This window comes from Chionomys nivalis, chromosome 10 (genome assembly GCF_950005125.1).
Source record: "Chionomys nivalis chromosome 10, mChiNiv1.1, whole genome shotgun sequence".
Lineage (NCBI taxonomy): Eukaryota > Metazoa > Chordata > Mammalia > Rodentia > Cricetidae > Chionomys > Chionomys nivalis.
The window spans coordinates 6961752-6976853 of record NC_080095.1 but is presented as its reverse complement, the minus strand read 5'-3'; the positions used below and the strand labels follow the sequence as shown (position 1 = coordinate 6976853).

General features: G+C 40.6%; 1 gene segment (V, D, J or C); it reads right to left on the bottom strand.

Annotated features, from left to right (window-relative positions):
- Nucleotides 1–3737: 3737 nt before the first annotated feature.
- Nucleotides 3738–14478, bottom strand: LOC130882707 (Ig heavy chain V region 186-1-like). The segment is given in 2 exon segments: nt 3738–4063; nt 14423–14478. Coding segments are annotated over 2 exon segments (339 nt in total).
- Between the last annotated feature and the right edge of the window lie 624 nt (nt 14479–15102).

Sequence of the window (15102 nt, the reverse complement as noted above, 5' to 3'; positions counted from 1 at the left end):
GGATTCAAATTGGAAAGGAAGAAGTTAAACTTGCATTATTTGCAGATGATATGATAGTGTACATGAGCGACCCCAAAAACTCCACCAAAGAACTCCTACAGCTGATAAACGTCTTTAGTAATGTGACAGGATACAAGATCAACTCCAAAAAATCAGTCGCCCTCTTATACACAAAGGATATGGAAGCAGAGAGGGAAATAAGAGAATCATCACCTTTCACGATAGCCACAAAAAGCATAAACTATCTTGGGGTAACTCTAACCAAGGAAGTGAAAGATCTATTTGACAAGAACATTAAGGCATTGAAGAAAGAAATTGAAGAGGATACCAGAAAATGGAAGGATCTCCCTTGCTCCTGGATTGGGAGGATCAACATAGTAAAAATGGCAATTCTACCAAGGGCAATTTATAGATTCAATGCAATCCCCATTAAAATCCCATCAAAATTCTTCACAGATCTTGAAAGGACAACAATCAACTTTATATGGAGAAACAAAAAACCCAGGATAGCCAAAACAATCTTATATAATAAAGGAACTTCTGGAGGCATTACCATCCCTGTCTTCAAACTCTATTACAGAGCTACAGTAATGAAAACAGCGTGGTACTGGCATAAAAACAGAGCAGTCGACAAATGGAATCGTATAGAAGACCCGGATTTTAACCCACAAACCTATGAACAACTAATTTTCGATAAAGGAGCTAAAAGTATACAATGGAAGAAAGAAAGCATCTTCAACAAATGGTGCTGTCACAATTGGATGTCAACCTGTAGAAGAATGAAAATAGACCCATATCTATCACCATGTACAAAACTCAAGTCCAAATGGATCAAAGACCTCAATATCAATCTGAACACACTGAACCTGATAGAAGAGAAAATGGGAAGTACCCTACAACATATGGGCACAGGAGATCACTTCCTATGTATAACCCCAGCAGCACAGACATTAAGGGCAACATTAAATAAATGGGACCTCCTGAAACTGAGAAGCTTCTGTAAAGCAAAGGACACTGTCATTAAGACAAAAAGGCAGCCTACTGACTGGGAGAAGATCTTCACCAACCCCGCTACAGACAAAGGTCTGATCTCCAAAATATATAAAGAACTCAAGAAACTAGACTTTAAAAGGATAATTAACCCAATTAAAAAATGGGGCACTGAATTGAACAGAGAATTCTCATCAGAAGAAGTTAAAATGGCCAAAAGATACTTAAGGTCATGCTCAACCTCCTTAGCGATCAGAGAAATGCAAATCAAAACAACTTTGAGATATCATCTTACACCTGTCAGAATGGCTAAAATCAAAAACACCAAGGATAGCCTTTGCTGGAGAGGTTGTGGAGAAAGGGGTACACTCATCCATTGCTGGTGGGACTGCAAACTTGTGCAACTACTTTGGAAATCAGTGTGGCGGTTTCTCAGAAAAATTGGGATCAACCTACCCCTGGACCCAGCAATAGCACTCTTGGGAATATACCCAAGAGATGCCCTAGCATATGACAAAAGCATTTGTCCAACTATGTTCATAGCAGCATTATTTGTAATAGCCAGAACCTGGAAGCAACCTAGATGCCCTTCAATAGAAGAATGGATGAAGAAAGTGTGGAATATATATACATTAGAGTACTACTCTGCGGTAAAAAACAATGACTTCTCGAATTTTGCATGCAAATGGATGGAAATAGAAAATACTATCCTGAGTGAGGTAACCCAGACCCAAAAAGAAGATCATGGGATGTACTCACTCATAATTGGTTTCTAGCCATGGATAGGGGCCACTGAGTCTATAATTTGTGATCCTAAAGAAGCTAAACAAGAGGGTAAACCCAAGGAAAAACATATAGATATCCTCCCAGCTATGGGAAATAGACAAGATTGATGGGCAAAAAATGGGAATCTTGGGGGGTGGGGTGGGATGGGGATGAGGGGAGATGGGGAGAGAAAATTGTGAAGGAGAGGATGAGGGGAACTGGGGGAATCGGGGTGATTGGGGGTAAAGGAAGGTTGGATGGGGGAGCAGGGAAACTCATACCTTAGTTAAGGGAGCCACCTAAGGGTTGGCAAGAGACTTGAACCTGGAATGGCTACCAGAAGCCCAGGGCAATGTCCCCAGTTAGTTCATTGGGGCACCTGAGGATAGGGAACCTGAAATGAACCTATCCTATAATCATACTGATGAATATCTTGCATATCGCCATAGAACCTTCATCTAGCGATGGATGGAGATAGAGACAGAGACCCACACTGGAGCACCGGACTGAGCTCCCAAGGTTATAATGAGGAGCAGAAGGAGAGAGAACATGAACAAGGAAGTCAGGACCATGAGGGGTGCACCCAACCACTGAGACAGTGGGGCCGATCTATTGGGAGCTCACCAAGGCCAGCTGGACTGCTACTGAAAAAAACATGGGATAAAACCGGACTCTCTTAATGTGGTTGACAATGAGAGCTGACGAGAGGCCAAGGAGAATGGCACAGGAACTTTCATCTGGCGATGGATCGAGAGAGAGACAGAGACCCAATTTGGATCAACCGTCTGAGCTCTTAAGGTCCAAATGAGGAGCAGAAGGAGGGAGAACATGAGCAAGGAAATCAGGACCACGAGGGGTGCACCCACCCAATGTGACAGTGGAACTGATCTATTGGGAGCTCTCCAAGGCCAGCTGGACTGGGACTGAATAAGCATGGGTTGAAACTGGACTCTCTGAACAAGGCGGACAATGAAGGCTGATGAGAAGCCAAGGACAATGGCACTAGGTTTCGATCCTAATACATGAACTGGCTTTGTGGGAGCGTAGCCTGTTTGGATGCTCACCTTCCTGGACCTAGATAGAAGTGGGAGGACCTTGGTCTTCATGTAGAGCAGGGAATTTGGACTGCTCTTCAGTATCGAGAGGGAGGGGGAATGGACTAGGGGGAGGAGAAGTGGAGTGGGGATAGGGGGAGGGGAGCGGGGGGAGGGGGCAATATGTGGGAGGAGGGGGAGGGAAATGGGAAACGGGGAGCAGTTGGAAATTTTAAGTAAAAAAGAATAAAAAAAAATATTGAAAAAAAAAAAAAAAAAGAATCAAGGGCAGAATAGGAGAGACACCAAACTGGATCTGGAGTTTCGTTAAATAAATTCTACTCAGTCCGTTGGAAAAAAAAAAAAATCAAACCTTGTGTGACTACCATTCAGAGAGAGGAGTAGACTTATCTGTTGACTATAGTAATATTCTATTTATGTTTTAATAAATAAAGCTTGCCTAAAGATCAGAAGAGCAAAGCTAAGCCACTAGAGGTTAGGCAGTGGTGGCACACACCTTTAATCCCATTGTTTGAGAGGCAGAGGCAGGTGGATCTCTGTAAATTCAAGGTCACCCTGGGCTACAAAAGATCAATGCAGAAATAAACCCAGGTGGTGATGGCTCACACCTTTTATCCCAGTAGGGAGGCAGAGTCGTACTCCTTTAATCCCAGCACAAGAGGGAATATGCAATGGGAGGAGGGAGAAGCTTCAGCTGCTTAGTCTGATTAGTCTGATTAGTGTGCGGTGGCCCAGTCATGCTGGAGGTAAGACTTCTCTAGTAGTGTGGTTGCTTTGCTTTTCTGGTTTTCAGGTTGAACCCCCCCCCCCCAAAAAAAAAAAAAACAGACACTCAGAAAGATTATTTCTGTGTAAATATTAAGGCTAGTCTTCACTGTCATCTCAGTCCTAGGACATCTTTCTGCAGCTTCAGTGTTTCTGACACACTCAGGATGTGGTTGCAACACTGTGTCTTGCACAGTAATAGACTGCAGAGTCTTCAGATGTCAGGCTTCTGAGCTCCATGTACACTGTGCTTGAAAATGTGTCTGCAGTCAGTATGGCCTTGCCTTTGAACTTCTGATTGTATTTAGTATTATCACCTTCAGAATGAATCCTGGCAATCCACTCCAGGCCCTGGCTAGGACTCTGCTTCACCCAGTGAATATAGTGATAAGTGATATCATCAGAGGCCCTGCAGGACAATTTCACTGAGGTCCTAGGCCTCACAAGCTCAGGCCCAGACTGCTGCAGCTGTCCCTGGGAGTGGACACCTGTAAAGAAAAGACAGTTTAGAAGTCATTGTCACCACTGTCCTGTTTCCTCTTCATATTTGGAGCTGGAATGTCCCTTTACCTGTAGTTAGTGACAAGAGGAAGAGAGTGATCCAGCTCCACTCCATGGTAAGGACCTGTGTGCTCAGTGACTGTGGAGAGGACACTGATCATATGTTGTTCTGGGGTGTGGACATCTCTATATTTACCACCATAGACTCATGTAATTTGTATATTCATGAACAGTGTACCTCTTTGATAAGGTACTAATACAGTTTTAAAGAAAGAGGTAGGAGATCTTGGGTTGGCAGCAGGATGCTAAAGTCCAGTTCTAAGCTTGTCTGAAGAAATGAAACCCATACTATACCCCCAAGCCTTGTGCAGGCGTGTGGATGTAACATCAACACATAAACTCTCAATTTACAAAGAGACTTCAGTCAGAGACAATTGTTCCTCTTGTAACAAAAGATTAACAGTTAACAGTAGTCATTAAGACAAAAAGGCAACCTACTGAATGGGAAAAGATCTTCACCAACCCTGCATCAGACAAAGTTCTGATCTCCAAAATATATAGAGAACTCAAGAAACTAGACATTAAAACTCTAATTAACCCAATTAAAAATAGGGTATTGAACTGAACAGAATTCTCAACAGAAGAAGTTCAAATGGCCAAAAGACACTTAAAGTCATGATCAACCTTTTTAGTGATCAGGGAAATGCAAATCAAAACAACTTTGAGATACCATCTTACACCTGTCAGAATGGCTAAAATCAAAAACACCAATGATAGCCTATGCTGGAGAGGTTGTGGAGTAAGGGGAACACTCATCCATTGTTGGTGGGAATACAAACTTGTGCAACCACTTTGGAAATTTTTGTGGCAATTTCTCAGGAAACTAGGAGTCAACCTACCTCAGGATGTAGCAGCAATTCCACTCTTGGGAATATACCCAAGAGATGCCCAATCATACTACAAAAGCATTTGTTCAACTATGTTCATAGTAGCACTACTTATAATAGCCAGAATCTGGAAACAACCTAGGTGCCTCTCAATAGAAGAATGGATAAGGAAGGTATGGCACATATACACTTTAGAGTTTTACTCAGCAGCAAAAAACAATGACATCTTGAATTTTGCATGCAAATGAATGGAAATAGAAAATACTGTACTGAGATAACCCAGACCCAATAAGATGAATATGGTATGTACTCACTCATAACTGGATTCTAGCCATAAATAAAAAACATTGAGCCTATAATTCATGATCCTAGAGAAACTAAATAAGAAGGTGAACCCAAAGAAAAACATATAGTTATCCTCCTGGATATTGGAAGTGGACAAGATTGCTGGTCAGGGTTTGGGAGCATGGGGGTGGGGGTAGTGTGGGGGTAAGCAGAGATGGGGAGAGAGAAGGGAGAAGGGAAGTATGGGGAGTGCTTGGGGGAATGGGATGGGTGGGATGGAGGAAGGGTTGATGTGGGTGCAGGGAAGTAGATATCTTAACTAAGGGAGCCATTTTAGGGTTGGCAAGAGCCTTGACTCTAGAGGGGTTTCCAGGTGTCCAAGGAGATGTCCCCAACTTTTTCCTTGGGCAGAAGAGGAGAGGATGCCTGAACTGGCCTTATCCTATAGCTACACTGATGAATATCTTGTATATCATCTGATGATGGATGGAGATAGAGACAGAGACCCACAATGAAGCACTAGAGAGTGGGACTGATCTAATGGGAGATCACCAAGGCCAGTTGGAATGGTATGGATGGAGCATGTGATCAAACTGAACTCTCTCAGTGTGGCTGATGGTGGAAGCTGACTGAGAAGCCAAGGACAATGGCACTGGATTTTGATTCTACTGCATGGACGGGCTTTGTAGGAGCCTAGTCTGTTTGGATGCTCCCCTTCTTGGACCTGGCGGCGGCAGGGGTACTTGGACTTCCCATCAGGTAGGGAACCCTGACTGCTGTTTGGACTGGAGAAGGAGAGGGAGGGGTAGTGGGGGAGGTGGAAATTTTTAATAAAAAATAAAGAAAACTTAACAAGTGAGAAGAATTTCCTGTTCAGTTCAAGGTTGGTTTTTCTATGCCCTACAACTAAAGTCCTCAACTCATAGTGAAATGTAGATTGAATCAACTTTGTTGTTCTCTTTTTACCTGAGAATAATTATAAACAAGAAAACAAAGTACAGTAAATGCAAGCAAGAGATGGGGAAAGACTGTTTACATGTTGATGTAAGAATAAATTAGTGTAGTTACATGGGAAATCAGTTTTTAGAATTTTACAAATATTAATCAATAAAACTATGCTGCGTCCCAGCCATATCCATCCCAAGAATGTGGTCAATGACTCTGTATCTTATTAAATAGTCAGTTCTGTGTCCATGTTTATTAGTGTTCTATTAACAGCGACTGTAAGATGGAGCAAACCTATATTTCCAACAATGAACAAATATATAATGAAAATGTTGGTTGTATAAACAAAGGAATAATCATCAGAAGTAAAATATGAGCTAAGAAATCTATAGATAAGTGGATGGAACTGAAAAAAATATACTGAGTGAGGTCACCCTAGACCATAAAGACAAATACTACATATTCTCACTTATATGTGATTGCAAGATATGAATATTATGTTTCTGTGTTTCATTTATACAAACCAAGAGACTTAAAATTGGCCATTGGGGTTTGAGGAATTAAGGTCAAGGATATAGTAAAATATAGATAAACTGAAAGGACATCAGGGAAGCACAGGAGAAAGAATTTCAAACATGAAATCATTTGCAAAATGGAGACATTAAGTGCTGGTGTAAGAGAAGAAACACAAGTTGTAAGAAAACATATTAAAATGAGGATCATGAAACATAAGTAAACATATAAATGTAAAGGATATAGAATGCATTTGCATGACATAACAAAGCAAAAATATGAAAATAAAGAAAAGTAGACTATGGAATAAGAGAAATGTAAATTATAAAGTTATTTTTATAACAAAATTTCAGGAAATAAGAAAGATTTTCTAGGTGCCTAATTTTACATTTGAGATTTTCTTTGTGTTGATTGAATGAATTTGTGTTCAGATTTTGATGTGGTTTTATGAATATATTGATACAGTATTATTATCAAAAATTATATTTTAAAGAAAATTGCATGAAAACTAGTGAGATTTAGATAAACTTGTCATTTAGTTATTATCATTGCCCCTGTGGTTTTTCTGATCGTGTCCTATAAATATAAGAGATATAAGCTTCCAGAAATGGGTTAAACAGCTCATGAATGAGATTTGTAGACCATGAGGTCTATATTGTATAAGATTCTTGATGTCTTTTCTCTCCATTTAGCTCCATGCTACAGAAGAAAAATTGCCCAGCAGGGAGATTTTCCTGCTTAGTACAAAGTTGGTTTCTAATGAACTAATGAGTATTTGAACACAGATAGCTGCATGTGTGAACTGTTCTGCTCCCAGACCATGAGTTATTAATGAACACCTCTGTATGGGCACAAGACAGCTCTCTATGATTTAATAATCAGGGAAGCCACACAGATGTTGGGAATAGTATGAGGTATTGCCAATGTTCTTATTTGTCTACATTAGCTCAATAGTTAGACCTTGTTTCTGAGAAAGAATTTAAAATATGAATAAGATCTAGAAGTGGTGCACAACTCCAAGGAAAGAGTGTCTTTGAGACACCACAGGACTGATGCACATATGAAGTCACAGAGACTGGAAAGCATGCCAAGTCTGCACAGATTTGATCCTAATGGGGTCTCAATGTTGGGAGAAGAACATGGACACAGACTTTCATTCCTTAACCAAGAAGTTCTACAATTGATACTTCCTTGCAAAGGAAATGTTTGTTTTCTCTGTTGAAGTATTATTGGGTGTACCTACTTCACTCAGGACTGCACACAATTCCAGCAGTAGATAGCTAAAACAGAGTGAATGCAATATTTTACAGATATTTTCTCTGATTTCACATTGTGCATTATTTCTTAAGTCTTACTCAACTTTTACCAATATAAAATAACTTCATTTTGAGTGTTGTTATTGAGTATATGTGTGTGTATGTGTAAGTTCATGTTTTTAATTCTTACATAAATGTATTTTATTTTAATTTTTGTTTTTTGACTGTTTGCTTTCTACAGAGAGAAGGAGTGGGTGTGAAATTGGGGAGGAGATTCAGTAATCAGAATATATTGTACATTTTTTAAAAAACTGTATAAAATAAATAAAACTGAATGAAATTGTAAAAGAATATACAAACTGGTGAGGAGTTTGACAAGGTATCTTTACTGTGTATGACCATGGAAACATCACACGTCAATCACAGCTGGTGCAGGTCAGTTAACAGACTTTAAGAAAGGAAACCACAAAGGATACAGAATCCCCTCCACACTTCACCCCATCTCTATAATGGGGATTCTTAGCTTCATTGTGCCCCCTGCTGGTCCTTTGCTCCTTTGCATGTTGATTTGTCATGGCTTGCACTGAATTTGCATAGTCTATTTTAATTTGTAAATAGGCATTAAATACAGAGTTTAGCTGCATATGTAAATGGCTTTTGATTAACCTGGAGATGTTGAATAGATATTTCAGAAATTGATTTTATGCTATGCCTATATAATTATCAATGTCCCTCTCAAAATAGGTTTCACCCTGGTGACAGTTGTATGTATCCAACTCTGGCAATTCCCCTTGTAACATGGTGACCACAGGAAAGAGCAGAATCTTGGCTGCCTTCAGTATCTATACCTGGGGCAGAACACCTGAAGTCAGAGAATCACACAGTCTTGAGCTTAGTTCATGCTCTTACCTGTTTCCAGACAAAAGAGCCAACAGAACAGGAGGCACCACTCTGGTACCTATAGACCAGTTAACAACTTCAGAAAAATATATGAAGAAGGAAGTAGAAATCTAGTGAATGTGTTGGAAGACATTGCTGTCTGATCAGATGTTACAGTCTACCATAGCCTGGCAGCATTCTCTAAGCAGGACAACATGGATGTCTTCCTGCACACAGCAAAAGTTTCCTGCTTTCTACTTAAGCTTATCTGGGAGATTCTCAAGGCACAGAATTCTTGACATATCTAAAGTGTTACCCTTAATACATCTCCTGCAAGTGTCCTTCCTTTGATGACAGACATAGTAATTAGACAAGTGCTCTAGAAATTTTGATAGGGCCATGCTTCTACTAATTTAACTGTATGATAGAAGTTTGCAACTTAGTGCAAATTATGGTATCTCCCCAGACAACCAAATTCTCCATATTCCCATACTCTGGGATAAAGTTGAGTTTTTCATCAAAAAAATTCCCCCAGAAGGCAGGCTCCATTCCTGTTAAAAGCGACATACATAGCTTTCTTTCAACACTTCTTCCCCTTTGTCCTCAGGGCCTGTTAAACAACAAACCAAGATGAATAAGAGGACACTCACAGATTGTATACCATGACTCAATCTGTTTCTCATGCTGCATTTTTGACCAGGCTCATAAGTATGGTTCCATTCTACCTTAACTAAGTTATTGGCAGAAGTTCAAATACCAGATATGGCCAATATCTAGACCTGGTATTTCAGGTATGAAGAAGTAGATCTGGCTGGACAATATCTGGCCAAGAGTGTGTTAGTAAAGCTTTTTAAAAGCTGAATGTTTTCACTGATGAAGACTGGTTTGTATTGTGCTCCCAGGAATGAGAGAAGCTAACAGCACTATTTAAGATTTTATGTGCATGTGTGGTGAAATGTCAGAAATGCAGTTTTACAGAATAAAACAAAAAATTGCTAGAAAATGTGAGGTGATTCACATATGTTTTGCTCTAACTTCAGGATCACAAATCATATGGACCTAGTATTGCAGGATAGAGGAAACTGGGACCAGTCTAATACATGGCTTCTCTTCAATCACAAGTCAGAATTTATATGATGTCCTCTGGACTGTCAGAACACTGAGAAACACGCCAAGGACAAGATTTTCTTTTCATATAGAGGAACAGTTCCCCCTACAATCCAGGGTGCTGGAGGTGGTGGTGCTCCCCTTGGATTTCAGCATCTCCGATCTCCTGGGTAAAGTGCAAGACGGTGTGCTTCATAGCCCAGCATCATAGGATGCAAGTTGCTATTTGAGTGTGAATGTGCAGGAATTTTGACTGATTGAGCAATGTGGATTTACAAAGATATTTTCCTCTCATCACTGGATTTTTACACTAAAGTCTAGAAATGGTGACATCATAAAAATATAGCATAAGTTTTTTTTTCCCTAAGTTAAACAAATGTGAGGATCACAATACAGGCTGAGCTGCAGCAATGTGTGTTGAGCTGGCCAAAGGTTTCCTTAAAATACATGCACACATTGATGTCTAGCATTCTCAATTGCACTCTACTGTGTATATTTTCATACTTCTTTGCCTGGGCTTGCTTTCACTCATCAGAACTTTCTACAGTTCTTTCTTTCACTGTGCTATCATTGATGCTTTTCAATATTGCTCAAGGTCCTGAGAACCATTTGCACTATTCATAACATTCTTTGTAAAAAGGATTATATCTGGAACTTAGTTCTAACCTCCTCTCTCTGATTCACTCAAATATTGATACAGCATGATTTCCTCAGTGTTCATATACCTCAGGTGCAGGAACAAAAGTTTGGATATCTTTCTAGAGAGCTGTACAATTTCCTCCAACAAAAGCTACAAACCAGATCTGTAGGTCGTTCACCTCAGAAAATTCAAGAATTTCATGAATCAGCATCATCAAGGACAAGAAAGACATTGTCTGTGTCAAATAGTAATATATTGAACCTTCTCAACTGAAGAATGATGATCCAATTCATTTCTGTTCATGGTAAATCACTCATTTTGCATTGTTTTATAGACAGAGTAAATAATTGCACATTATTTTACAGGTGAGTGAGAACATTGATATAAATGAGTACATACTGATGCATCTCAGGACTGGGTGATTCTTCGAGAGGAAACAATTTTGAACTTAGTACTGAAACAGGCCTGTGTTTCGAAGAATAGATTATGAGTGACAACTTGGCTTAGAGAAAATGAGAATAAACCAACAGTAAGAAGAGTCTGAATCTCAGATATCTTCACTGGACATGAATCCTGTCCTGATGCTGTCAGGTAAGACTATATGAAATAAGTGGATGGAAACTGAATTATAATCTTTGATGTCAGTAACAAAGATTTGTTTGACTGTGTCTGTGCTTGAGTACATTTGTAAGAGAGCACTTTTCTATAATGACTCTGCACATGTTGTGATAAAACATCTGAACAATAAAACATTAAGAAATCTTCATAGATTCTACTGGATTAAAAGAGATGGAATCAATAGTTCAGTAGGAACCTGACAGGAAACTGGAAACTCTCCAACCAGCTTGTTCATGTGCATGCCAGAAACATTAATAAACATATTAATCTATACACAATTGTAGGGGAAGCCCCAGCCAATCACCTTGTTTGTTGGGTGGGGGTCCCCTGAGGATATTTTTTTACTTATAAATATTGTGGGTGTGCTCCCCACCTTCCCTTCTTCTGTTTTTTTGTTTTCCGTGGGAACCTCGGTCTTGTAAGTCCTTCATTTATTAAAGCTGAATATTTTATTATAATTTTTGTCTGCCGTTCATTTATGCCGTAACATCTTGGCACCCAAAGTGGGGCTCTTTGCCTCCACCCCTGCACAGCCCAGGGTGCAAGCTTTATCTTTCCCAGCCTTTGTAAGCAAGTCATCTAATGGAGCTCAGGAAGCGCAACTGGGCTCGCGCCTAGCTCACTAGCTTTTACAGCACGCTCCCAGCCTGCTTTCCGTCCCCCCCTCCCGTCCAGCTGCACCTTCAGGTGCCGACACCCACAGAGTACCCAAGCAAAAGGAGCCTCTTACACAGGCTGCTAGTCTTGCAGTCTCCCCGCTGCCTTGGTAAACAGAGCGCAGGACACACGTGACTCGAGCCCGAGCGAGCTACAGCTTGGCGGCTTGGTGACTTGGCCCCTCAAGAGCCTGCGCGGCTCCACCCCGCCCACCAGACCTGCTCGGGCCTAGCTCCAGTGGTGCAAGCGCCTCTGTATTGAGTCCCCCCCAGCACCTAGCAGCAAAACAGCATGACCAGTACACAAAGCCACTCCGTGCACATGACTGCTCTGAGTCCCCTCCCCGCTGGTGGCTGAGTCCAGCCTTTATAGTTAACTTTCGGTTTTGAGTATTCCTTTCAGACCAGCTCTGACTTCTCGGCCATGTGGACTCAGGTGCACTTCGCCATCTACTGGCAGAAAACGGTCATTACAGGTAACAGTTTCTTTTATAAATAAAAATAAATACAGATTTGATTAAAAATGTCTGAAAACGTCACCATTCAAGACTTTGACAGCTTTTTTGATTGTACTATGTGGGAGATTTTACAAGAGGTGTCTGTCACCCCACATCTATGGATCTTTCTGAGATTCATAGTTTTCCTTGGTACTATATGGTTTGATAATAGAAATATGATAAAGTCTTTACAAGACAAATCCAGGATTCTTAAGGCAGAGGTTAAATGCTTAAAAACAATTGAGACTGACAACAATCTCCTCAAGAATCAGTTTAAAGTTCTCCAGGAAGAGAATAGATCTTTGTCTAACAGGACTCAGTCAACTGAACAAAATTTAAAAAAGGTACAGTCTGATATTAAAGAAAAATTCATTACTATGGAAGAGGGAACAGCTGATTTGGATCATAAGCTTCAGTCCTTTTCTGTAGGAACTGAAACATTAACTGAGAGAATCAAAACTACTAAATATGACAATCATATTTTGTCTAAAGGATATGACAGATTGGCTGACAGATTATCAATACAAGAAGACACGGTTCATGCCATAAAAATTATGTCCAAAGATGAGATGTTATCTCTAATGGACAAACTTCATACCTCAAAATCCTCAATAAAGGCTTTAAAACATAATTCTAAACAGAAGATTCAGGCCTTACAAAGGCAATGATAAATAAAATTAAAAAGATTTAAAAAATTCTAAATTCTGATAAAGAGAAACAAAGGGTAAAAAGACAAATTTTAACTCCGTCTGTGGGTAAATCTCTCTGGGATAATTCTCACAAAGCTCTACCTAAAGCTCTACCTACCGTTCCAGCAATAACAACAGAGAAAATGATTGGTTCCAAAAACCCTAGGGTCATCAAGAAAGATATATGGGAGCCTGTCCATATAAGTGATCTAAAAAAATTAAACAGGCTGTTATAAATTTTGGGATGCATGCCTCCTTTGTAAAAGAGATGCTAAAATCATGGTCGACAACAAACAAAGCCATGCTCTTTAACTGCCTCCAATTGGCTTCTGCGGTCTTTGAGAGTGGACCGCAATTAAATTGGAAATGCTTATTCAGACAAGAGGCTAAACTTTTAAAGCAGCAAAAAAGAACAAAGGGAATTGAGATTTCCCTGTAGCGACGTAAATGAATGGCAGACAAAATTATAATAAAATATTCAGTATTAATTAGGTAAGTGACTTACAGAACCCGAGGTTCCAGCGGAGAACAGGAAAACAGAAGGAAAGGCGAGGAGCATGCCCGCAATATATATAAGTAAAAAATATTCTCAGAGAACCCCACCCTACAAGCAAGGTGATTGGCTGGGTCTTCCCCTACATCTCCCCTTTTTGTCTAAATAAGATAGAGCTGAACCAAATACAACTATATACAATAGGAACAAATAATAAATATACTAAACATTCTATTTCAAAGAGTCTAAATAATGTAGAGAGTAACTACAATTATCTAATCTTTAACTCTGTCAAAGATCTGAGAAGGAAATTAATATTACTTAACAAACGAGAGATCCAAAATGTGCAACAAATGACAGAGACAACTGACTACCTGGGCAATCACCCAAAGTCTCGTTTGCAATGTTGAGTCAACCAACTTTGGCTAAGGCCTAACATAACTGACATACCATTATTAAAGGCAAGGAACTTTCTTAGAACTATCCTACCCTGTCCTGGCAAAATAAGACAATCCTGTTTCATCCACTTATGGATATTTTGTATCTTTGTCAGTAGTTGAGGTATGGGCTTTTCTTACCCAAAGGCCAGTTCTGCCAAGAAGACAAACTCCCAGTGGAGTGTCTTTGGTGCTCATTTAACCTCTGTCTTAAGAATCCTGGATTCGTCTTGTAAAGACTTTATCATATTTCTATTATCAAACCATATAGTACCAAGGAAAACTATGAATCCCAGAAAGATCCATAGATGGGGGGTAACAGACACCTCTTGTAAAATCTCCCATATGGTACAATCAAAAAGGCTGTTAAAGTCTTGAATGGTAACGTTTTTAGACATTTTTAATCAAATTAGTATTTATTTTTATTTATAAAAGAAATTTTACCTGTAATGACCATTTTTTGCCAGTGGTGGCGAAGTGCACCTGAGTCCACGTGGCCAAGAAGTCAGAGCTGGTCTGAAAGGAATCCTGGAAACCAAAAGTTAACAGTAAATAGCAGGGGGGAGGGCCAGGAAATCAGGGCAGAGCCAAGGCCGGACTCAGCCACCAGCAGGGAGGGGAGACGCAGAGCAGTCACGTGGTGCACAGAGTGGGGTTGTGTACTGATCACGCTGTTTTACTGCTAGGTGCTGGGGGGGGGGGGGGGCTGAATACAGAGGCGCTTGCACCACTGTTGCTAGATCCGAGCAAGTCTGGCGGGCAGGGCGGGGCCGCACAGACTCATGCCGGGCCAAGTCAGTGATCGCCAAGCCCTGGCTGCTCTCTGTTTAGTATGGCGGGAGGGGGCCGAGTCGCCCTTTAGGAGTCCCATTTGCCGACTTTCCAGCAAGTGCCAAGAAAAATCGAGTCGCTGCAGATGTTCAGTGACTCAGAAGCTCAGCTGCTTCTGCTGCTGTAGTCGGGTAGAGCTGAACAGCAAGGAACTGTGCTGAGAGGGTACAATCTGCATGGAGGGAGAGGCCTCCGGAGAGGGGGGGCACTGGCTCCCAGCGGTCGCCACCCGGGAGGCTCTGATTCGGGGCGGGTATCCGAAAAGCCTCACGATTGGCACCAAAATGTAGCGA